Consider the following 24870-nt stretch of genomic DNA (forward strand, 5'->3'; position numbering starts at 1 on the left):
TGCGCCTTGTGCTCACACGGGAGTTAAGAATCGGGCTTGGCGGGTGCGGAAATCTGCTTAATTTTTCCGTTCCTGCGCACAGTTCTCACCAGCAGCTGCTGCTCTGCCAGGGTTTGTCCTCACAGCCCTGCCCGCCTCGGGCACTCACTCGACCTCAACCTGTTCACACTCTGACTTGCTTGGCATCCCTGGCATCCCTCAGCTCACCTTTTGGCAAGGATGGGAAAGTGACACCGCCCTCGGCTAATGGTGTGAGCGCAGCTCCTCCAGCTGCAGAGAGGGAAACAGGAGCTGCAGGCCAGGAGCAGAGGCTGAGGCGCGGCAGGGCTGGCGCAGGACAGCGCCTCAGCCACACTCGGGTCTCACTGGGGACCGAGGCACAGCAGCTCTGGGGACACACACCAAAGCCCTGCAGAGCCACCAGGGCACAGGGGGCTGCCAGGGACAGGCAGGGTGCCAGGGACAGCCCTGGCCAGATGTCATCCCTGCACCTTTCCTGCATGGCCAGAGCTCGGGGAACATTGATGGCTCTGAGAGCTTCTGACTGGGTTGGTTTTTCTCTCCAGTTATTACCTGACCTGTTACTTCAGCGTGGCTTTGAAGAGCCTTCAGGTTCCCTGCTCCTGGACATGATGGAGAGGCACAGGCAGCAGCCCTGGGGAGTCACTGGAGTGGGTACCCGTCCCTGCTGCCCCTCAGGCACAGGTCAGCAGTGCAGGAGGATGGGCGAGCCCTGGGCAGAGCAGTTTGCCAGCCCTGGCAGCCACCAGCCAAGCCCTGAACACCCACGGAGCCCTGGCACAGACAGCAACAGGGAAGTGCTGCACACAGCAGCACCACAACAACGGATTCAGATGTCTGTCCTTCGCCTCCGAGTTCCCTGGGAGAACCCCTCCGGGGTAAGGGGAAGGAAAACGAAGTTCAAAAAGCACAGCAGGCAAGGGGCAAAGCTCTCTCCCTTTTGCTGAGAAAAATATCTGCACCCCTGGGTGTCATCGGCTCACTCGCCAAGGCACGGTGACCAGCGCGGGGAGCGGGTGACTCAAAGCCTCTTCCCCTTTTCCTGCCCACGGTCACCGCGCTAGTGCTTGAAAACACAGCGCGTTTCGCTTCCTCCGGCAGCCCTTTCTGACGTTCCTGAAACCCAGTGACTCATCTGCAAACAAGCTGAGGGCAGAAATAAACGACACCTCTCATCAGAGCGCGAAGCAGGACCTTGGTGCGAGCTGCCCCAGCAGCCCCGTTACCCTGCGCTGCTCTGAGCCCTGCACAGCCGCGCACCCTGCATCCCCGGCAGGCACCCCTCAGCCCCGGCAGGCACCCCTCAGCCCCGACACGCACCCCTCAGCCCCGACACGCACCCCTCAGCCCCGACACGCACCCCTCAGCCCCGGCAGGCACCCCTCAGCCCCGACACGCACCCCGCAGCACAGCAGACACCCCCACACCCCCGGCACCCATCGCTCCCGGCCCGCCTGCTCCCCCTCGGTAGGGCTCGGAGCTGCTCGGAGCCGGGCCCGGGGCAGAGCAGCCCCGGCGGGGCTCACGGTGCCCGGTTCAGGGCAGAGCAGCCCCGGCAGGGCTCACGGTACCCGGTTCAGGGCAGAGCAGCCCCGGCGGGGCTCACGGTGCCCGGTTCAGGGGCAGAGCAGCCCCGGCAGGGGCTCACGGTACCCGGTTCAGGACAGAGCAGCCCCGGCGGGGCTCACGGTGCCCGGTTCAGGACAGAGCAGCCCCGGCGGGGCTCACGGTGCCCGGTTCAGGGCAGAGCAGCCCCGGCGGGGCTCACGGTACCCGGTTCAGGACAGAGCAGCCCCGGCGGGGCTCACGGTACCCGGTTCAGGACAGAGCAGCCCCGGCGGGGCTCACGGTGCCCGGGCAGGTCACACACGGATGCCCTGCCCCAGCCTCCTCCCGGGCACGGCGCTGGTTCGGTGCCAGGGCTGGAGCCATGGAGCGCCCTCCTCCAGAGCAGGCTGCTCCTGCCCGGTCCAGCCCGGCCCTGAACGCTTCCAGGGGTGGAGCACTCGTCCCTCCGAGGCTGCAGCGCCCGCTGGGGTCTGCCCACAGCGCCTTAGCCGGACAAAGGAAGGAGCCATCCTCCCTCGGTGGGACACAGCCCTCGGGGGCTCAGGAGCCGCTCCCCCCCTCAGCTGCTAAGTGCACACCGGGGGCTGCTGGGGAGCTGATTGACTCAACAGTAAGAACCTGGGGAATCAGCCCTTTCCCTTTCCCAGCCAGCCCCTCACCGAGCGATGTCTCCCCGGGTGCCAGCCTCGCAGGCCGGGATGCACAGCCGGGGCACGACACCCAGGGCAGAGGCACCACCCGCCTCCACCTCTCCAGGTGCGCTGGAAAAGAAAGAATCCGGGAGGCAGAGATGGCGCCGGCGCTGGAAGGGCACAACAGCTCTCCGAGCAGCGGTGGCCGGGGGATGGCAGGCGATGCTCACGGCGAGCCGCGGGCTGTGCTGGTCCATCGGACCCCGGCTGCCCGGGCACAGCCTCCGCCGTGACAGTGACACCGTCCTGCAGGTGGCCAGGGACCAGAGAGCCCACGAGTAACTGCTACAATGCAAAGGTCTTGTTAAGGGAAAAAAAACCAACCCACAGCATCCTTCAAAAGCCACTGAAGTTTCTTGGGTCACAGCACGGCAGATTTCGTTTTGACGTGCCTTAAGTTAAAATAAAGTCTGATTTAAATTCCTGGATTATGGCTGTGTGAGGGGAGTTTTCAAGCATGCACACTCCAGAACTGAGTGCTCAGGGTGAGCAGGTCCCACTCAGATTTGCACCACTGAAAATCTCACTAGGGGGAACAGCTGGATCAGGGAGTGCTGTATGAAAGGGACTCTGGGAGAGCTCACACTGCTGTGAGCGCAAGAGCCTCGAGGGAAGGGTTCTACAGGCTCAGCCCTTCTCCCCTCACACAATGAACATAAGAACAGTTACAGGCCACGGGAACACAAGGGCAGAGTATGCTGAATTTATTAAAATTGCCACGTCTTCCCCAAATCCGCATACAAAATACAACAGCTAAACCATTATTTACATCCAGGCAGCTGCAATATCAAGCAATAACTTTAGCAATACTTTTAAAAATAACTCTGCAGTGTACACAGATCAGATATTTCACAACACGAGGGTTGAAGTTAGCATTGCACTGCTATACTTAGTTCAGAAATATTACAGTGTTCCAGATAAAATACTCACACTTCTTTTAAAAACAGACAACTGAGGAAGTCGTTTGTAAATTGCCAAAACATGACACCTTTTTCTTGGGGACTGAGAATCACAGCAGGCTTAGACACAATGGCATAGCTACATTCAAAACACATTTATGCCAAAAATACATTCAGTGTAAGTTACAATTTATTGCACATTTCTTATATTCTGTAGAAATATATTGTACCTCGATGCTGATTCCCCGTACATTCATAAACATTGCTCTGCCCATTAGAGCAGAACATGGACATCTTTCCCTAACAGCTTTGGGGGGTTGGGGTCCCACAGCCTGTGGGGATGGTCCCTGGAATCACAGGCACAGCCACGGGCAGAGGAGGGGACAGACATGCAGTGCTGCTGGGGACACGCAGGGGCTGGCCAGGGCTCCCCAAGGACACCCCAAGGACATCCTCACAGCCCCGCTGACCCAGGGCTTTGAGCCACAACCTTCAGCAACACACAAGGGCTGTGCCTGTCCCCATGCACCCGAAGGAGGTGCCCAGCGTGTGCCCACGTGCAGCCCCCAGTGCCCCTGCCCCAGCAGTGCCACCCTGGCCCTGTCCTGTGAGGCTGCCCCCAGGCAAAGCCCAAACTCCTCCCTCCCATGAGCTGGGGCAGCCTCGAGCCCAGCCTGGCCCAGGAGCTCGGGGACTGAGGAGAGCTTGCCCTGCTCGAAGCCCAGACCCATTGTGGGGACTGGGCATACTTCTAAACTCACTTATTCCTAATTCCTGAATCCAGTACCAAGCAAAGTGACACAGCAATTACTAAAATATTGTACGACTCTTCATAGTGTCATGTGAGGGGATGAGCTTGATTAAGTGCAAATTATAAAAGTAGGGAAGTGCAGAGGAGATTACAGCCTGAGTTTCTAAAGGAGTGTGTGGGGGCAGCAGTTCAAGTAACCCAAAAAAACAATAGGTGTTACGGGAAAAATTAATTAACTTTCCCTTTCAGTGCACAATCCCTACATTAAACTTTAGATTGTTATTAGAAGCAAATTATAAAATATTGGTTATTCCCCCCCAGTTAGAAGCATCAATTAGGAGAAGCTGAATGTGATAACAGGTTTTGAGCATCCTTGACCCTGAAAATTTTCATGACCTTAAGAACTTTTGCTTTAAGTGAAAATTATCAGGAGCATTGTGACCTCTGAGGAAACCTAAGCCTCCCTGAACTGCACGGAAGTGTCTTGGCATAACTCTGTGCTTAAATTAGACCAAGACAAACCCACATGGAGGGGAAAGGCCACTGAAACAAGGGTTCTTTGGAGTTTTTCTAAAGGACTGTAGAGTTTACAAACATTTCAGAGCTCAATACAACAACATCAGCCCCTTGGCTCAGTTACACTCAACTCCAGTTCATGAAAGTGCACATTCACCTCTCAACAACAAAAGAAAAAGGAAAACCAGAGCAAAAATACTGAGTTGGGTGAAAAGCCAGGGCAAACAGACCATAATGTCTGATGCCAAGAGCTATGTCCAGGGAAAAGGTTGAAGCACTTCTGGGGCTGGAGCTGTGACTGTGGGAGCAGTAGCTGAGCCTGAGCATCCTCCACCCACACCTCCCAGCCAGGCACCAAAAGGGTCTGCTTCAAATTACCAGGCTGGTCAACAATTTTCAGAGACTCCAGGGGGGAAACTGAAACTCTTTTCCCACATAAAAAAAAATAAAGCTTTGATTCTTACTTTTTAAGATAAATATGTTCTTGTACACACAACAAGAACAGATGCTGGATCTTAGCTTTGCAATTTTTTTGATAGTCAAGTCAGCACCAGGATTTGGGTCATGCAGCTGCCAAGATCACCCCTCCAACAGCCTACAAAGTCACATCACTGAGCTCCACAGGAAGATCACCCCTCCAACAGCCTACAAAGTCACATCACTGAGCTCCACGGGGACTTCTTGCACTTGAAGCACACAAGAATGGAATCATGGAACCCCAGAATGGTTTGGGTAGGCAGAGACCTCAAAGCTTGCCTCGTTTTACATCCCAGGGACACCTTCCACTGGACCAGGCTGCTCCAAGCGCCATCCCCTGCTGTGGATCCCTAAGGCAGCCTTGGTGAGCTGTGAGAAGCCGCCTTGCAGCAGTGCTAGCAGCAGCGGAGGGGAGCAGGCTGCAGGGCTGGGCTGCAGGGCTGGGCTGCAGCAGAGGGAAGCAGGCTGCAGTGCCGTGTTGCAGCAGAGGGAAGCAGGCTGCAGTGCTGTGTTGCAGCACTCCAAGCCCTGCAGGCTGAGCACTGGCAGCAGCAGAGGGGAGCAGGCTGCAGGGCTGGGCTGCAGCAGAGGGAAGCAGGCTGAGCATTGGGCTGCAGCAGAGAGAAGCAGGCTGCAGTGCCGTGCTGCAGCACTCCGAGCCCTGCAGGCTGAGCTCCCAAGCTCCCCAAAGCCACCCAGGGGCAGCTCACAGCCAGCAAGCACCCACGGCCTGCTGAGGGTGAGCACAGCAGGATGTAATGGATGGCACCACTGACCCTGCACTCAGTAAAAGTTTAACACCTTCTTCCCTGCTATAGCTCCAGGGAAGAGATTTTGCCCCAACAGCTCCTGCCACGGAGCTGCAGGGGCCACACCAGATTTCTGCAAAGCTTTGCTATTCTGGAAACATCTCCGGGATTAATTCCTGTGGGCCAGATGGATTTAGAAACATGTAAAGAACCATAAGACTATGAAATGTATAATTTTGCCTATTAAGAATACTCCAACACTATATTCAAATATGCAGGCCGTGGAGCGAGCCAAAATTCACAAAATGCCAGAACTTTGTTGGATTTTAACACAGCAACTCACATTGCTGGCTTGTGATATTATGGAAACCTGGTCAAAAATGCAAATATTCATCACCAGCCTGGTGCTGTAACAGAATTCTGTAAGAAACCCCTGAACACGCTGCATTAGCTTTTGTTAAAACTTCCCCCTAATACATAAAAGGCACTAAAAAATGCTGCCAGTGACTGCAAAAACGTTGCTAAAAATAAATATTTTCTCAGTTTGGGTAGGAATTTCTCCTGTTCCATCCCTTCACAGCTAACAGAAAAGTGTTGCCTCTATTATTTTTCCTAACAACTGTTAAAAGGAAAAGTTGTCCCTTGATTGATCTGGTCAATGAACAAAAGACAGAGTAAAACAACTCAAATTTTAACCATGATATTGTATGTGAAATTGAGACAATAAAAATAAATGTTAATAGGGAACTGACTCAATGGTTTTGCTCACAGTAGACACACTTAGTGGAATTTCCATATTTTCTAATTGCTTGGTTAACTATAAATATAGTAATTCAAAATGCATTTACTGACAACCACTTTTCAGATCCCTGAAATAAAATTAAAAAAAAAAAACAGGTAAAAAGCTGGGTTAATTTGGTCTTTTACTTGGTTTGAGGACAGAATACGAGGTTTGTCTCACAAACAGGCTTTAACCAACACCAGACACTTCCAGGACGTTTGGGGTCTGACAAGGGTGAAAAGCACAACAGCAAAAGGTATTTTTACACTGCCATGATGCTTTAAGCTCCTTCCTGCCATTCACCGGTGTCTGATTTACCGAACAAAGCCAGAGCAAGTCACGGACTCGCTGTAGCAAACCCGAACTGTGAGCCCCGAGCTGCGCGGTGCCAGGGCCGGGCACCGCAGCGCTGACCGCGCCGTCTGAGGTAGAGCAGAAACAAAACCCCTGCCACGCTGGGCAGCCGGACAGCGGAGCGCCGTCCCCTCATCCCGCGGGGGCCGTCAGGCCTTGCAGTCCTCGGGCACGCAGAGCTGCGAGATGGTTTTCTTGACGCGCAGCGCCGTGAGACGCGCGGCACCGCTGGCACGCCAGCACTCCCGCATCAGCCGGCCCAGCACCCGCAGCGCCTGCCGGGCAGCAGCGGGCACTCAGAGGGGCTGGGGACGGGGGTTCAGGGCCCCAGGGAATGGGCACTGATGGGGCTGGGGATGGGGATTCAGGGCCCCAGGGAATGGGCACTGACAGGGGATGGGGATGGGGATTCAGTGCCCCAGGGAATGGGCACTGACAGGGGATGGGGATGAATATGGGAATGGGCACTGATGGGGATGGGGATGGGGATTCAGTGCCCCAGGGAATGGGCACTGACAGGGGATGGGGATGGGAATGGGTACAGACAGGGGCTGGGGATGGGGATTCAGTGCCCCAGGGAATGGGCACTGATGGGGCTGGGGATGGAAATGGGAATGGGTACAGACCAGGGCTGGGGACGGGGATGGGTACAGACAGGGGACAGAGACAGGGACAGAATCGGGTACAGACAGGGTGTGGGAGATGGGAATGGGACCAGGGCACAGACAGGGGCTGGGGACAGAGATGGGACCTGGGTACAAACAGGGGCTGGGAAATAGAAATGGGACCGGGTACAAACAGGGGCTGGGGACAGAAATTGGACCTGGAAACAAATAGGGTGTGTGGGGACAGAAATGGGACCGGGGTACAGATAGGGGCTGGGGGATAGAAACGGGACCTGGTACAGACAGGGTCTGCAGGGGGACAAACAGCAGCCAGAGATACAACCACCACCCCCTGCTTTCCAGTTTTAATACAGGGAGATAAAGTGCAGTGCTCTGAAACGGTGACACAACAGCAGCAGCCACAATTAAGACCTGCCTTGGACAGCATCGAGCACTTGGTGCAGAGAGTTTTTCTGTATTGATCTGAAGGACAGCTAGAAGCTTCTAAATTCAGGAGAAGCTGGGCATTGAGTGCCCTATCTCTCACTGAAAAGTTCTGTCTTGATTTAAACTTGAAAATATAAATAACAAAATAAAACTAGAAAAAAACCCCTACAAAATAAACCTAGAATAAATTAGAAAATTGCTTTTACCTCACAGCTTTGCCACTGGTTTGGAATACTTGGTCTGAGCTTCTGTTCACAGACAACCCTTCTCATATCTTCTATCGAAGGATCGGAAGGCACAAGGTCGTAGTAAGGCAGCTGGTATTCCTCAGTGATTCCTGGGAAGATGTATTGTTGTGTAGGTGCCCATGGCAGGGGGGGAATGGGGAGGGCTTTACTGTCCCTCCCAACCCAAACCCATCAGGGACTGGTGGAAGGCCAAAGCCTCACCTCCAACGGAGCACCGCCGGGCTATCTCCCAGTACACCAGCCCCAGCGAGTAGATGTCTGCCCGCTTGAAGGACTCAAAGATGTTTGTGTTCATCGCGTCGTCCAGGATCTCGGGGGCCATGTACCTTTGGGGCACACAGCGTCACTTTGCTGGGGCAGCTCCTACCAAAGGCCACAGCTGTGCTGACAGGGAGCCCTGTGAGCCCTGGTGGTGCTGCCAGCTGTGCCCTGCCCAGCCCAGAGCACCGGGGTGACCAGGGTGACCGGTCATAATGCCTCACGTGGGGCAGAGAGCTCCATCCACAGCAGGGTCTGCAGCCTCCCCCACCCACCCAGCCAGACTCTCCCCATGGGGCTGCAGCCATCCCTGCCCGGTGCCAGGGCAGAGGGGACGTGGCTGATGGAGGACAGGGCTGCGAGGGGCCATCCCCAGGGACTGCAGTGCCTGACCCATCCCCAGGGACTGCAGTGCCTGACCCATCCCCTGGTGCCCATGTGGGGGTTCTGGGGCTGCAGGGCCTGACCCACCCCCTGGTGCCCACACAGGGGTTCTGGGGGCTGTTCTGGGGTCTCTGGTGCCAGACCCACCTGCGGGTGCCCACGCGGGGGTTCTGGGGGATGTCGATGGTGTTCAGCACCGAGTCGTGCTTCACCGCCAGGCCCAGGTCGGCGATGGCGCAGGTCTCGTTCCTCTTCACCAGGATGTTCTTGGATTTCAGATCCCGGTGAGCGATCGCTGGCTTCCCTGCTCGCAGCAAGAGAAACCGCCTCCAGTTTTGGTAACAACAGTGTGGATTTTAATGCAAGGAGCAAGGATGCAAAAACAGTTTTATTCACTTTTGTTACTGTACCCTATAGAAATATTGAAGCCTATTTTGAACCAAGCAAAGCTCTGCTAAATGTTCTCAACTTCCAAAGAAAACTTTAAGGGCATTTTTTTTCAATATCTGTGTTTCAGGAATAAAACACAAAAAGAGAAACTGGAAGTCCAACGTCCAAATTAATTTAGAAAATGACAGAATCACTGAATGGATTGGGTCAGAAAAGCCCTCTAAGACCAGCGAGTCCCACCATTCCTCAGCACTGAGGGGGCCACCACTAACCCATTTCCCCAGGTGACACATCCACACAGGTTTTTACCCCACCACTGCCCGGGGCAACCTGTGCCAGGGCTGGACAAACCTTCCCATGAAAAGATTTTTCCTAATTTTTCCTTCATTAGCACTCATCCCCCTTCAGCAGAGCTGCTTCTGTAGCCATCTCTTTAGAGGCATGGACAAAGTGCAGACAGTGGAAGGGGAATGGAACAAGGGATCGTCCCTTTTCCCTGCCTGCACTGCGCCACTCTCACCCACACTGTTCCCCCTGGTGTCAGCAGCTTGGAAAACACTTCACGACACCACGTCACCCATGAACGTTTTTGAGAGCACTGAAGCTCCTTAAAATACCTGAAGGAAAGCGGGAGGGCAGCACTTGCCTTGCGTGCCGACGATCTCCATGTGGAGGTGCGCCAGGCCGCTGGCCACGGACAGCGCCAGCCGGACCATGCCCTCCACGGTCACCGTGCCCCTGTTCAGGTAGTCAAACAGCGAGCCCTGCTCGTGGTACTCGGACACAAGCCACAGCTGAGTCCACGTCCCGTTATCTAGCCAGAGGAAGCAGGAGTATTAGAAAGTGTGAAAAATGTGTGTATTTTATGATTGGTTTTTCCAAATACTAGAATGAATATTACACGTGTTGTCTTAGAAGGTAATGCTGTACTAATTCTCTTAAGTAGTGTGTTAAATATAGTTTTAGGTTAAAAAAAAAGTTAAAATAGAAACTATGCAATGTAGGATAGTTTTTTTAAAGAAAGGACTTGCAGCGAGACAGCAGCCACAGGACACCTGAATCTTTTAGAGAAAGAGAATTTGTTGCCCTCTTATCAGAAGAAACAAACTTCTTCCCGCCTCAAAGGCGCTGTTAGGATTCAGAAGAAGTTGACGACGACCAGACAGAATCCTGTATTTGAATGGAATTTATGCATCATGGATGAGGTGTATGAATATGCAACAGGCCATTGCTTTTAAGGGTTAATCCTCTGTTAACGTGGGTCCTTTTTCAGGCTCGTGCTGCCCAGAAAAGGTACCCAGACATCCGTAACTCTTTGTCTTTATTTTCTCATATTGTCCTAATTCAAATTGTCCAAATTATTATTACTCTAATCGTATTACTATTTTTATAACCATTTTATTACTACTAAGCTTTTAAAATTTTAAAAACAAGTGATTGGCGTTTTTCACAGAAATGTTAGCTAGGGAAAGCCTTTCCCTTTTTGGGGAGTGCCAGCAAGAAGGAGTGCCAGCAAGGAGGAGTGCCAGGGAAGAGGCCGGGGCTGTGTTTCAGATAGAGCCAGGGCAGCTCAGGGCTGTGCTGGGACAGCCACTCAGGACTCAGTGAGTCACCACTGGGGCTGGGAGGCACTCAGGACCGCTGAGTGCAACCATTACCCAGCCCAGCACACAGAATCAGAGCTGCTTGGGCTGGCAGGGCTGTGACGGTGCTCACTGGGGTTCTTGGATGAGGGAAGAGATGAGGATCTGACTCCATGTTTCAGAAGGCTTGATTTATTATTTTATGATATATATTACATTAAGACTATACTAAAAGATTAGAAGATTCTCATCAGAAGGCTGGCTAAGAATAGAAAGGAATGATAACAAAAGCTTCTGCCTCAGACAGAGTCCAAGCCAGCTGTGATTGGCCATTAATCAGAAACAACCACACAAGACCAATCACAGATGCACCTGTTGCATCCCACAGCAGCAGATAACCATTGGTTACATTTTGTTCCTGAGGCCTCTCAGCTTCTCAGGAGGAAAAATCCTAAGGAAAGGGTTTTCCATGAAAAGATGTGTGTGACACAGAGCCATGCAGGAGGCGGGCGGCCCCGGTGCTGCTCACCCTTGTTGTCAGCAGCAATGAAGCCCAGGATGTTCTCGTGCCTCAGCATCACTGTCTGGTAAATCTCTGCCTCCCGGAACCACGACCGCTCGTCTCTGGAGGAGAAGATTTTCACAGCCACGTCCTCCCCGCACCACTTCCCGTGCCACACTTCCCCAAACCGTCCTTTTCCCACAATCTCCTGCAGCACAATAGTCCTGGCGATGGTTCTCTGCACCAGCAGAGGCAGACCTGGGGAGAAAGAGAGGAGGGTGCCTGGGAAATGGCTCAGCTGGGATCCCAGCACTGCCCTCTCCCAGTCAGCTGCACCCATGGCTTTGCTTCCCAACTCTGCCAAGGGAAAATCCTCTCCCAGCCAGTATCTCCTCAAATCAGACTTTTTGATGTCACTTCCCAGTGTCTGTACATAGAAAACACTTGTTAAAACCCCAGTAAAAATCTTCAAATTTGGCCCAAACTACTCCATTTGGTTTGATACAGGCTGCAGCTGTCCAGCAGTCAATTAGTTGCTCTACTCCGGCTGAAATTTTTGAAAATAAAAATAAATTATTATAGCAGCTCCACTATGCTTTGCCAGCCACAAACCCTGCCTGGTTTGATTTGATTCTGTGTTTGTTGGAGACTTAAAACAATGATTTTTTTTATTTTTTTTAAGAAGTGCAACCTTGATTTTGGCTGAAATCAGAACAAATCACCCCGGTGCATGGGGCTCTGGCTCTGCTCAAGTCTAGCCCGGTTCTTGGCCCAGGGATGGCTGGGAACTGTTAAAAATTTCAGCATAAATAACGCCAAAGTCTGCTCATTAGAGCTGTGAAAAGGCATTAGGGAAGAACAACAACTTAATCTTCAGAGGTATGCAGCTCACGGAAATAAATTAAATTAGGCACCATTTGTGCGTTTTTCACTTACAAATAAAAGCAAGCATAGTTTACATACTTTTGAATAAAAGCTCTAGTTGGGGAAAGTTGGGCTGTACATCACTGGTCAAATGAGCCGGAATTTGTGAATTCCCACCTTATTTTTAGGTTTCTTTGGTTTAACAAGTTCTCAATAGCAATGGAGGCATCACAGTAGAAATGGGGAAAATGTTAAGGAGATGACTGTTCTGCTCAAAACAAGAATTTGGAGGAGCATTATTCTGCTATGAAATACAGAAAAAATCGGAAGCAGCATCCTGAGCCACTTAGGTGAGCTTAGCACCTTCCTTCATCTGCCACATTGCACCAGCCGGCAGCGCTGGGTTTCACACTTGGTTCTGATTACCGAGTTCCCTTTTTTAACGCCTCCATTCCAGCACAGAACCGAACTTTTGCGGTTGGGCGGAGGAGGAGCCCCGCGGGCACGGCGGGGCGCGCACGTACCGGAGCCGGAGCCGGAGGTGGTCATGTCGGAGATGAGATCCTTGAGCGTCTTGCCCGTGCCCGCCAGGCTGCCCTCGCACAGCGGCTCCTCCACGTTGGGCGGGCGGCGGCGGCGGCCCCGGGCCGAGCGGGCGAGCAGCGCGGCCAGCAGGGCCAGCAGCCCGAGCGGCACCGCCACGGCCGCCAGCAGCGCCGCCCGCAGCCGGCCCGCGCCGCCCGACGGCCCTGCGGCTGCTGCTGCTGGGACAGACAGACAGACAGAGTGACACACGGACCCGAGCGGCTCCGCCAGCAGCGCCGCCCGCAGCCGGCCCGCGCCGCCCGACGGCCCTGCTGCTGCTGCTGCTGGGACAGACAGACAGACAGAGTGACACACGGACCCCAGCCACACCGCCAGCAGCGCCGCCCGCAGCCGGCCCGCGCCGCCCGACGGCCCTGCGGCTGCTGCTGCTGGGACAGACAGACAGACAGACAGACAGACAGAGTGACACACGGACCCGAGCGGCACCGCCAGCAGCGCCGCCCGCAGCCGGCCCGCGCCGCCCGACGGCCCTGCGGCTGCTGCTGCTGGGACAGACAGACACACGGGAGAGTGACACAGGGGCTACAGGGACCCGTTGGGCTGCACGGCTGGGACACCGCAGAGGTCACACCGTCACACAGTCACACAATCACATATAATCACATAGGATCACATAGAATCACAAAATCACACAGAATCGCACAATCACAGAATCACAGATTCACACAATCACACAGTCACACAGGATCACACAATCATAAAATCACAGATTCACACAGAATCACAGATTCAGAGATTCACACAGGATGACACAGAATCACTGAATCACTGACTCACCGAATCACACAGGATCACACAATCACTGATTCACACAATCACACAGAATCACACAGGATCACACAATCACACAGATTCACACACAATCACACAGGATCACAGAATGACCAGGCTGGAAGAGACCTTCAAGACCATCGAGTCCAGCCCAGCCCCAACACCTCAGCTAAACCCTGGCACCCAGTGCCACATCCAGGCTTTGTTAAACACACCCAGGGATGGGGACTCCACCACCTCCCTGGGCAGCCACTCCAGAACTTTATCACCCTTTCTGTAAAAACCTTTTTCCTGATATCCAACCTATATTTCCCTTGGTGCAGCTTGAGGCTGTGTGCTCTGGCTCTGTCAGTGCTGCTGGAGAAAGAGCCCAGCCCCAGCTAAGCACAGGAACATTTCAGGAGCTGCAGAGAGTGATGAGGGCAGCCCTGAGTCTCCTTTCCTCCACTCGATGCTTTCCCACCATTGTCCTGGCCAGGAGACAGGACAGACAGGACAGACAGGACAGACCACGTGTCTGTAAGTGACGGAGCCTTTCCCCCACACGCCTTCTGTTCTGGTCTCAGGCCAGCATTGTGACCACCACCCAAGGAGCTCGATGTCAAGAAGCTCTAGGAAGACACTGCTGAGGGATTTACTTGCACGGGAGCACATACATGTTTCCTTTAATGTCCCCAAAATGTGAAATAAGTCTAAAAGAAAAATCAACCAGCGCTTTCCCCTCAAATGAAACAAACCAGAAATATGAGCCATAAAAAACCCTCAACGCTCAGAACCGTGAGTACAAACGAGATGTCAGACCTGCAGGAGATTAAGGATCACAAACTCCACCCCATGCCAGGTCACTCCTTCCCTTCAGGGAGAAGCTGGGCCTCAAGCACACTTACCCTGGAGTTTGAGAGTGACCACGGTGATGTGGGCTCTCAAAGGCAGCAGCAAACAGGCTCAGCACCCACTGCTGCCTCCCTGCAGTCAGTACCACATGTCTGTTCATCAGAACAACCCCAACCCTCCTGAACACAAAGCTGGTACATTTTGTTCACAGGTTTCCCTTTGATGACTTCAGGAGGCTGCTCCAGGGGTGACCCAGGAAGTTTGTAAGAGGATTTATGAGCAGGATTCCTCCTTGGAACTGCTGCTCGTTAACTGACATGCCAGGATCTCCTAAACCCTTTCCATTCTGTTTCCACAGGGCTGGGGTTTCCCTGAAACAGGGAGGGAGTACAGCACGGAGGGATCCCCTAGCCCAGGAGCTCTGGCACCTCACTGAGCCAGCCCAGACTGTGCAGGGGACACTGCAGGACAGCAGGACTGGCTCTGCGCAGGGACTGGCTCTGTGCAGGACAGCAGGACTGGCTCTGTGCAGGGGACACTGCAGGACAGCAGGACTGGCTCTGTGCAGGGACTGGCTCTGTGCAGGACAGCAGGACTGGCTCTGTGCAGGGGACACTGTGCAGGACAGGACTGGCTCTGTGCAGGGGACACTGCAGGACAGCAGGACTGGCTCTGTGCAGGACAGCAGGACAGGCTCACAGCGGGTACACAGCACAGGGCATGAGCTGTCCCCTGGCTGTCCAGCACTTCCCCTGAGCCACCCAAGGCAGCCTGCTCCCTGTAGGGCTCTCAGAGTCATTCCCGGTGGGAATGAGGTTCGTTCCTCCCCGGCTGAAGACAAACAGGCAGGAGACGCTGACCACACCGCGTCAGTGCTTCCCCCCAGCTGCTGGAAAACAACACGACATGGACAAAACAGGAGTTTCTTGTTCTTGGGCCACTGCAGTAACAAAAACAGTGACAAAATAAAAATCATCAGGAGGTTTGACCAGCAGGAGCTGCTCTGTGGGCAGGGCCTGGGCAGGGCATGCTGACAGAGCGGCCCCAGGCTCAGTGCAGACCCCTGCCCCAGCAGTGAGTGCATTCCCTGGCCTGGCAGCAGCTGCAGCAGTGAGTGCATTCCCTGCCCTGGCTCCATGGCCAGCAGTGAGTGCATTCCCTGCCCTGGCTGCAGGGCCAGCAGTGAGTGCATTCCCTGCCCTGCTGCATGGCCAGCACTGAGTGCATTCCCTGCCCTGGCTCCATGGCCAGCACTGAGTGCATTCCCTGCCCTGCTGCATGGCCAGCAGTGAGTGCATTCCCTGCCCTGGCAGCAGCTGCAGCAATGAGTGCATTCCCTGCCCTGGCTGCAGGGCCAGCAGCTGCAGCACTGAGTGCATTCCCTGCCCTGGCAGCAGCTGCAGCAGTGAGTGCATTCCCTGCCCTGGCTCCATGGCCAGCACTGAGTGCATTCCCTGCCCTGCTGCATGGCCAGCAGTGAGTGCATTCCCTGCCCTGGCAGCAGCTGCAGCAGTGAGTGCATTCCCTGCCCTGGCTGCAGGGCCAGCAGCTGCAGCAGTGAGTGCATTCCCTGCCCTGGCTGCAGGGCCAGCAGCTGCAGCAGGAGTGAGGGTGCTGCACATCCAGCACTCCTGCACGCTGTGCAGTGCTGCACACCAACGCTCAGTGCTCTGCTCATGGACTGACGAACCAGGACAGAGGCTGAGGCATTGCCAGGTGTGACCCAAAAGCAGCACATCTGGCAGCACTCAGCAGTTTCACAACGCTGTGCACTTATGGTCCAGCTTCTGTCAACAAAATAGTACTTGCAGGAAACAAAAAAAACTTATTTTTTCCCTCCAATGGAAAAGACATTCTCACACACAGCATTTGCTTTTGACATTGTAAAGCTTCCACTGCAAGGCTCCCAAAAGCCCCAAACTGTGTGTGTTCCCAGGCTGCTCAGGGGGAAACATTACATACTCTTTCCAATGTAGCAAGAAAATCTATTGAATTCTATTAATGGGGAGGCTCTAGTCAGCTCTACATAATACTTAAAACCACTTCAAAATATAGTTTGGGCTAGAGTCTAAAATTAAGTTTCTCCAGCTTCCACCATGACTACAGACTCTGCTCACCATTGCAGGGGAGGCAGAGATCACAAACTCTGTCTTCCAGATCTCAAATGTGGCCCAAAAATCCTGTGAGACACAAATCTACAGCTGGAAAAACGAAGGTCTGATTAGCAGCTCCTCAAGGCAGCCTGTTCCATGCTGAGGGCACGGTGGTGAGCTCTGCAGAGAAAACAAGAATGAGGGATGTGCAAGGGGTGATTTATCATGGGGAGGTGCCTCGGGGCAGCAGCATTCAGCCCTGCTGTGACAGCAGAAGCACATCTCAAATCACCTGCTGGAGCAGAAAGTACCCCAGTTAAACCAGCAAAAGCCTGGAAAGGAATCCAGGGTGACACAGAAAAAAACCCAATTACTGCAAACTCATCCTGCACGTCAACATTTTCACCTGCTAATGCAATATGCCACAATAAAATCCCTGCCCTCAAGAAGCAGGATATAAAAGCAGAGATGCAGGTTTAATCTGTCCTTAAAGATTTTCAGACATTGAAAGAATAAAAACCAAGGAGAAAAAAACCCTCAAGGGAAAAGTCAGCTGCTGTCCCCCGAGCCCCAGCCCAGAGCCCTGTGGGGCAGTGAGGCGGGCATTGCCATGTGCAGCTCTGCCAGGGGAATTCGGGCACGGGCACCAAAGCACACACTGCTCTCTGCCCTCAGACATCCTCTCACTGCTCTCCAGGAACGCCTCTACAACACAGAACTTTGCTAATTGCAGTCACGGGATCCCACACTGCTTTGGGTAGGGAGGGACCTCCAAACTCAGCAGGTTCCAAGCCTCTGCCATGGGCAGGGATGTTCCCCATCAGTCAGGTTGCTCCCAGCCCCATCCAGCCTCTGAGCTGGGGCAGGCCAGCTCCACGGAGAGGGGCTGAGGGTGGGTTTGTGTCCCAGGAGGACACAAAGGCCCTGCCTCACCTAGAGGGGTGGGCACCCTGCTGGACCTTCTCAGGGCTTCTCCCTCTCCAGGAGAGCCACTCCTGCCTAAAGGCGAGCTTTTCATGCCCACATGCTCCTCTTTTAAACTAGAATTTGCTTAATGGAGATAGACAGGTCTGCAGGTAAGTCAGCAGGCAGATATATATATATATATATATGTATATACACGCACAAAAGGGTAGACATATATATATATAAGGATATTGATATAGAATACAGAGATAGACATAGAAATAGACAAAAATAGAGAGACAGAGATAGATAGATAGATAGATAGATAGATAGATAGATAGATAGATAGATAGATAGATAGATAGATAGATAGATAATACAGACAAGGCACAGCAGACCTTCCCTACCCAGGTGTGTGTCCCAGATGCTACTTGTCGGATGTCAGGGACAAGGGGCTGGCCCCAGAGCTGTCCCCAGGCCCCTTCCAGCCATGTGAGGAAGGCCTGTGGGGCAGGGCCAGCACAGAAACCTCCCTGCACTGCCACCATTCCAGCACAGAAACCTCCCTGCACTGCCACCGCTCCAGCACAGAAACCTCCCTGCACTGCCACCGCTCCAGCACAGAAACCTCAGTGCACTGCCACCGCTCCAGCACAGAAACCTCCCTGCACTGCCACAGCTCCAGCACAGAAACCTCCCTGCACTGCCACCATTCCCACTGACACAGCTTCCCCTGAACCTTTGGAGCAAAGGGCTCAGGGTAACAATTCAGTCCTTTTTTTTGGGACTGAAATATGAAACCAGAGGTTTTGCAAGTCCCAGCTCAAGTGCTGGAACAGCGGATGTGCCTCCACTGCTCCTCTAGAAATAGCAGCTTTCCTCCTGGCTTGGAAAAACCACCATGGCACTTTATTTCTAGAGCATGACCACAATTCTGTGTCCCTTCTGTGGTCAGCTGAAAGAAAAACAATATCTTGGGGTGACTTGATGATGCTTGTATTGCCAGTTGTCTGAGGGGATACAAGCATCACACAAATCATCCTTAGCACCAATTAAACAACCCTGACTCCTGCCCATGGCACAGGTGAGGCTGGCACCAGGGTTCACCAGGAGGTGACAGTGCCCAAGGCTCCCCCATGGTCTGCCCAGCAACAGCCTTTCAAATTCCATTAAGAACTACATGATAGCTTCTTAAATTCGAGTTATAATTTTAAATTGTGTGCTAATTTGCATCTTTCTTACTTGCAACATATCTCACTATTGTAAGTATACAAAAAGGTATTATCTGATTAAATGGTGTATTTTACAACTTTTTTTTTAAGCCTGGAATAAACACAAAATTTGGATTTTCTTTCCAAATCTTGGAAAGAAGAAAAAAAACTAAACTAAAATGATGCTAAAAATAGCATAAATATTTATTTTTAGAAAGCACCAAATCAACTTCATTACACAGCTTTGAGCCTGGCAGCCTCGCACACTGCACCAGCCGGGTGACACACGGCGCTCCTGGGGGTGCCAGCCTTTTTCCTGCCTCTCACTGGGACCAGGAATCTCACAGCATCCTTCCCAGCCCTGCTGACAGGACGCTGCTGTGGCACTGCTGTGGCACTGCTGTGGCACCACAGAGCAGCTGCCCCTCAGGCTGCCCCCGTCCACCAGGGCCGCCCCAGGCTCAGGCTGCTGAGACTGCCTGGGCCAAAGGGGTCCCGGCAGAGCCTTGGGGTGCCCCACTGCTCCGCCCTAGGACAGTGCTGTAGGACGTGGAGGCCAGCGCTGGGACCCCTTGGAAAGGCAGGAAACTGCCGTTTGTGGCAGAGCTGCAGTTTGTGAGCACAGAGCTGCTGTGTGAAAGCAGCTGGGAGCAGTGTGCCCAGGCAGCCGCCAGCCCGGGACAGAGTGTGCCCAGCCTGGTTCAGACTGTGCCCCCCAGCCTGCATTGTGCTCCCCAGCCTGCATTGTGCCCCCCAGCCCGCAGTGTGCCCCCCCCAGCCCCCAGCGTGCCCCCCAGGCCGCAGTGTACCCCCCCAGCCCGCATTGTGCCCCCCAGCCCGCATTGTGCCCCCCAGGCCGGGCCAGCGTGCCCCCCAGCCCGCAGTGTGCCCCCCAGCCCGCAGTGTGCCCCCCAGCCCGCATTGTGCCCCCCAGGCCGGGCCAGCTGGGCACTCACCGAGCGGCAGGCGCAGCGTGATGTTGTTGCAGAAGTCGGTGTAGCAGCACTCGGTCCTGGTGATGTTCTTGGAGCTGTGGCAGAAGACCTGTGCGTGCAGCTCGGGCAGGGACACGCAGGACTTGACCACCTCCTCGCGCCCGTTGCTCAGCATCACCGAGGCCCAGCAGGCGCCCTCCGTCTGGCATGTGAAGTTGGTGTGCTCGCACAGCTGGCACACGCACTGCAGGCCTGCAAGCAGGGCACAGCTGGGCACAGCTGGCTGGGGCACGCAGAGCCCCAGGGCGCTGCGCCAGCTGCTGCCCAGGGTGCCCCGCGAGCTCTGGCATGGGGTCAGTGCTGGGAACGGGGTGCTGGATGCAGCCGGGCCCGGGGCACCCCAGCAGCACGGGTCCCCAGCACCCACACGTGACAAGTGTTTAAATCTCGGTCCCAGGGGATTTTAGAGGTGTCATCTGTCTTTTGTGGTGGAGAAGAATGGCCACCCCAAAAAGCAGCTCCCCTGCAGGCTGGCTCCCAAAACCACAGCACCCCTTGCCTGTCCCATCACCTGCCCACAGCAGCCACCCCAGCCCAGCTGTGCCAGAGCCCACTGGCTGAGACACAGAGGGGCAGAGCCCCGAGCCAGGTGAAACACTCAGCACCCCAGCATGGGCACAGGGACAGACTCCTCCTCCTCCTCCTCCCCGTGTGCCCTGGGATGAGGCACCTTGTCCAGGCCACCCTCCAACTCTGCCAGTCTGAGCCCTGCTCTGCTCAGGACAATCATTTCAGCCATAAATCTTTCTGTTTCCTTTGGAATTGTGGGGGAGAGGGTCTTTCTTTTACCTAAGGATAAGAGAGAGTTGAAAAGTAAAACGTGGGCTAGCGGTGGGCTTGCCAGTGCTGGGGGCACAGCTGGGCTCGATAACCTCAGAGGGTTTCCAGCCTAAAGCATTCCACAATTCTGCCATCCCAGAGTACCCAGAGGAGCACAGAAGTCCTGACAGACATCAGCACAGGTCTGATTTCTGTCTCTGTGCCCCTCTTTGCTTCCCTCACAACAATCCCCATCCTGTGCCACCCTCCTGCAGTGACTGGAGGTGTTCATCTGCACTCAGGCCCACAACAACGTCCCTGGTGCGGTGTCCGTGCTGGCTGAGGCTGTACCAGCAGTGCTGCTCAGCTCTCCCTGCACAGGAGCAGGCACCATCCGCCACACACTGCACACCAGCCAAACCTCTCCTTAAAGACATCAACCTGCTCCTGGAACTGCTGCCAGGAGAGAGACTCATCAGACCCAAATAAATGAGAGATCTAGCAGGAGGAAAACAGACACATCATCACCACAACTGCAAAATAAAAGCATTATTGAGGAAATGAGTCTAAGATTGTTGCAAGTGTCTTCGGGGCTCTAGACACGTCATTATGGTGGTTTTGTCCCTTTCTCACAGTCTAAAAATAAGATGAAAAATTATCTTTATTACGTCACCTGCAGTGGATGACTACAGATTTATCCATGCTCTGTATTTGCAGATTACTTGAGAGCAGAGCTGATCAAAACTGTCCCTGCACATCCCGAGCAGCCCCACAAACATGGGGTGAGTTAAGGGTGGTTGGGGAGCCCTGTACCCTGACCTCACTGAGAGAGCCATTGCCACAACCACAAGGGCTCTGCCCCACCAAATCCTGCCCTCACATGGGGGGAAATGGAAAACTGTAGCTGAATCTGCTCAGAGACATGATCAGAGTTGGAGTTGGGGGAAAGACAAGACACTTTCCTCACAGAAGACCTTCACAGACCGCTTTAAAATATAATTCTACAAAAGCAGAAGCCTCAGGTTCCCCAGACACCTGCCTGTGCTGCTGGCTGACTTCTCGTGCAGAAAAATTGACAGAAATCACAAACCAGGTACAAATCCCTGGCCCTGTTTCCAGAGCACTTGTGTCCATCCAGAACCCTTTGTTAACAGAGCAGAAAGGTGACTGAGTACAGCCATTAAAACCCAGGTTTCTTGCACCTGTGCCACCTCAGCTGCCTCAGCTCTTGTGGAACCGGGGAGCAGCCTGGGCCCTCTGGCACATCCCCCTGGGCAGATCCAGGGGTTTCCTGTGGCGGTGGCCACAAGGGTTCTTGGGTGAAGGAAGAGACGAGAAGGTTGACTCCATTATCAGAAGGCTTGATTTATTATTTTAAGATATAAACATATACTATACTATACTAAAAAGAAAAAGCAGGAGAGCTTTTCAGAAGCTTGCTAAGCTAAGAATAGAAAAGTAAAGAAATGAATAACACACGCGCTGGCCTTGACAAACTGTGAGAGCTCGCTCTGCTGTGACTGGTCACTGAACCAAAACATCCACACCAGACCGAGCATGGATCACCCTGTTGCATTCCACAGCAGCAGATAATTATTGTTTAGCTTTTGTTTCTGGGGCCTCAGCTTCCCAGAAGGAAAAATCCTAAAAAGAGGATTTTAGTGAAAAGGATGTCTGCGACAGTTTCCCACGGCCACCCCACTGAGCAGGGGGTGACAAACGGGGTGTCACAGCCCCGCTGTGCCCCACAGAGCCCTTCACACACCTGTGCAACCCCTGCTGCTCCAGGGAGCCCGTGTCCAGCCCTGCTGACATCCTCAGGGACACGGCACTCACCAGAGCCGTGCTTTCTCTGTTCTGCTCCGTCAGGAGCGCCCCAGGGCTGCTCCTGGTCACTCTCAGCAACTCCTCCCACCGGAGAGGCTTGCCCAGGTCAGTTCCATCACCAGCCCGTCTACAGCCAGTGGCGATGTACCCCGAGTTTCACCCCGCACATGTGGGCCATTCCTGCCCTGATGTGCCCGTGCTGTCCCAGAGGAGCCAGCAGGGCGTTCCCCTCCGCCTGCAGGCAGAGCGGAGCAGCGCAGTGATGGGAGATCCCCCTCTCACCGCCCAAGCCAGCAGCACCTTCGAGCTGCCTCCCTCCCGCAGAGCACGAGAGAAGAGGAAGAACCGGCAGCTACTGGCTGAAATGCTCTATGCAGCCAGAAATGTTCCCTCCCTGCCCCAAGCCATCCCTGAGCACAGTCCTGGCAATGCCCTTGGGGATGCTCTGTCTCAGGGCAAAAGCCAGGACTGCCACCCCCTGGAAACCAAGGAATGGAACAAGGTGCCTGGCAAAGAGTTAAAGGATCAAAGAGGCAGGCAGAAAATGTGCTCCCCGACTTTCAAAATAAGGCACTCTTTAATCTGGTAATGAACAGTCAATGCTCATTGACTCTAGCACAACAATTCCCTTCAAACATTCCATTCTCTGGTTGAGAAATCAGGAGAAAGGGACCGGCTGAAGCACACCATGGCTGCAGAGAGCACAGCAGGCAGCCGGGCTGGCCACCAGCAGTGCCAGCCCCGGGCATGGAGCTCTGCAGCATCACTCCCCCGTGTGCCCTGAGCCTCCCCAGAGCCCCCATCCCAGCAGGGCCGGCGCTGCCCACCAGGACTGCCTGGAGAGCTGGGCAGGACACAGCGGGGCAGGACAGGGACCCCACAGGCTCCCTCGGGCAGCGACAGGAGCCACGGACAGACTGAGGGACAGAGGGACCCCTCCCAGGGCAGCTGGCACCCACAGGGCCCCACAGCAGCAGGAGAACACGAGGGGCGCAGGAGATGCCCACTGTGGCACACAGGGAAAGCAGAATTTGGGTACTACAGTGGGATGCTTCCCCACGGTAGGACACGCACCTGGACCTGACTGACTGGGCTGGAAAGGCCTCTGAGACCGAGTCCAACTGTTCCTCATCTCTGCTGAGGTCACTGCTGACCCACTTGGTCCCTGTGCCACAGCCATGGGGCTGTGGGTCCCTCCAGGGATGGGGACTGCATCACTGCCCGTGCTGGGGCACCAACAGCCAGGGACAGGGACAGCACACAGAACAGCCAGGGGACAGGGACAGCAACAGCACACAGAACAGCCAGGGGACAGGGACAGCACACAGAACAGCCAGGGACAGCAACAGCACACAGAACAGCCAGGGACAGCAACAGCACACAGAACAGCCAGGGACAGGGACACCATACAGAACAGCCAGAGAGAGGGACAGCACACAGAACAGCCAGGGGACAGGGACAGCACACAGAACAGCCAGGGGACAGGGACAGCACACAGAACAGCCAGGGGACAGGGACACCATACAGAACAGCCAGGGGACAGGGACACCATACAGAACAGCCAGGGACAGCAACAGCACACAGAACAGCCAGGGGACAGGGACAGCACACAGAACAGCCAGAGAGAGGGACAGCACACAGAACAGCCAGGGGACAGGGACAGCAACAGCACACAGAACAGCCAGGGGACAGCAACAGCACACAGAACAGCCAGGGACAGGGACAGCAACAGCACACAGAACAGGCAGGGACAGGGACAGCACACAGAACAGCCAGGGACAGGGACAGCAACAGCACACAGAACAGGCAGGGACAGCAACAGCACACAGAACAGCCAGGGACAGGGACAACAGCACACAGAACAGGCAGGGACAGGGACAGCACACAGAACAGCCAGGGACAGGGACAGCAACAGCACACAGAACAGCCAGGGGACAGGGACAGCACACAGAACAGCCAGGGACAGCAACAGCACACAGAACAGCCAGGGACAGGGACACCATACAGAACAGCCAGAGAGAGGGACAGCACACAGAACAGCCAGGGGACAGGGACAGCACACAGAACAGCCAGGGGACAGGGACACCATACAGAACAGCCAGGGGACAGGGACACCATACAGAACAGCCAGGGACAGCAACAGCACACAGAACAGCCAGAGAGAGGGACAGCACACAGAACAGCCAGAGAGAGGGACAGCACACAGAACAGCCAGGGGACAGGGACAGCAACAGCACACAGAACAGCCAGGGACAGCAACAGCACACAGAACAGCCAGGGGACAGGGACAGCACACAGAACAGCCAGGGGACAGGGACAGCAACAGCACACAGAACAGCCAGGGACAGCAACAGCACACAGAACAGCCAGGGACAGGGACAGCACACAGAACAGCCAGAGGACAGGGACAGCACACAGAACAGCCAGGGGACAGGGACAGCACACAGAACAGCCAGGGGACAGGGACAGCACACAGAACAGCCAGGGACAGGGACAGCACACAGAACAGCCAGGGACAGCAACAGCACACAGAACAGCCAGGGACAGCAACAGCACACAGAACAAACAGCCAGGGACAGCGACAGCACACAGAACAGCCAGCTCAGCTGTGCCCGAGCAGGACAGCACACCCTCACCCTCTGGGAACAGAGCGCTGTGCCTCCCCGGGGAGTGCTGCAACTGCAGCTCGTGGGGAGAGCAGGAGACACCAGGACAAGAGGCAGCCTTGCTCTGCCATGTGGGATCAGACAGTGTCACCCACCTCAGAAAGGCACAGGA

At 54.6% G+C, this 24870-nt stretch overlaps 1 protein-coding gene across 3 annotated transcripts; it reads right to left on the minus strand.

Annotated features, from left to right (window-relative positions):
• Positions 1-6660: 6660 nt before the first annotated feature.
• On the minus strand, positions 6661-19636 carry ACVR1C (activin A receptor type 1C). 3 transcript variants are annotated; one of them, XM_030952345.1, is made up of 8 exons: positions 19468-19636; positions 12615-12845; positions 11254-11484; positions 9788-9955; positions 8899-9055; positions 8311-8435; positions 8068-8198; positions 6661-7084 (listed from the first exon to the last, which is right to left on the minus strand). In XM_030952345.1, the coding sequence occupies exons 1-8, from the start codon at positions 19619-19621 to the stop codon at positions 6959-6961; spliced, it is 1323 nt and encodes a 440-aa protein (XP_030808205.1). In that variant the 5' UTR covers positions 19622-19636; the 3' UTR covers positions 6661-6958. The 3 variants fall into 3 exon arrangements, with proteins under 3 accessions (XP_030808205.1, XP_030808206.1, XP_030808207.1); XM_030952346.1 differs by lacking the exon at positions 12615-12845; XM_030952347.1 differs by lacking the exons at positions 11254-11484; positions 12615-12845.
• Between the last annotated feature and the right edge of the window lie 5234 nt (positions 19637-24870).

The sequence above is a fragment of the Camarhynchus parvulus genome, chromosome 7 (genome assembly GCF_901933205.1).
Source record: "Camarhynchus parvulus chromosome 7, STF_HiC, whole genome shotgun sequence".
NCBI classification, from domain to species: domain Eukaryota; kingdom Metazoa; phylum Chordata; class Aves; order Passeriformes; family Thraupidae; genus Camarhynchus; species Camarhynchus parvulus.

Coding starts and splice junctions, on each gene's coding strand:
- ACVR1C (XM_030952345.1), bottom strand. CDS start 19,621: ATGCTGAGCAACGGGCGCGAGGAGGTGGTCAAGTCCTGCGTGTCCCTG. Junction 9,056..9,787: donor GGAGATCGTCGGCACGCAAG/GCAAGTGCTGCC, acceptor TGCTGCGAGCAG/GGAAGCCAGCGATCGCTCAC. Junction 8,199..8,310: donor CCGGCGGTGCTCCGTTGGAG/GTGAGGCTTTGG, acceptor ACATCTTCCCAG/GAATCACTGAGGAATACCAG.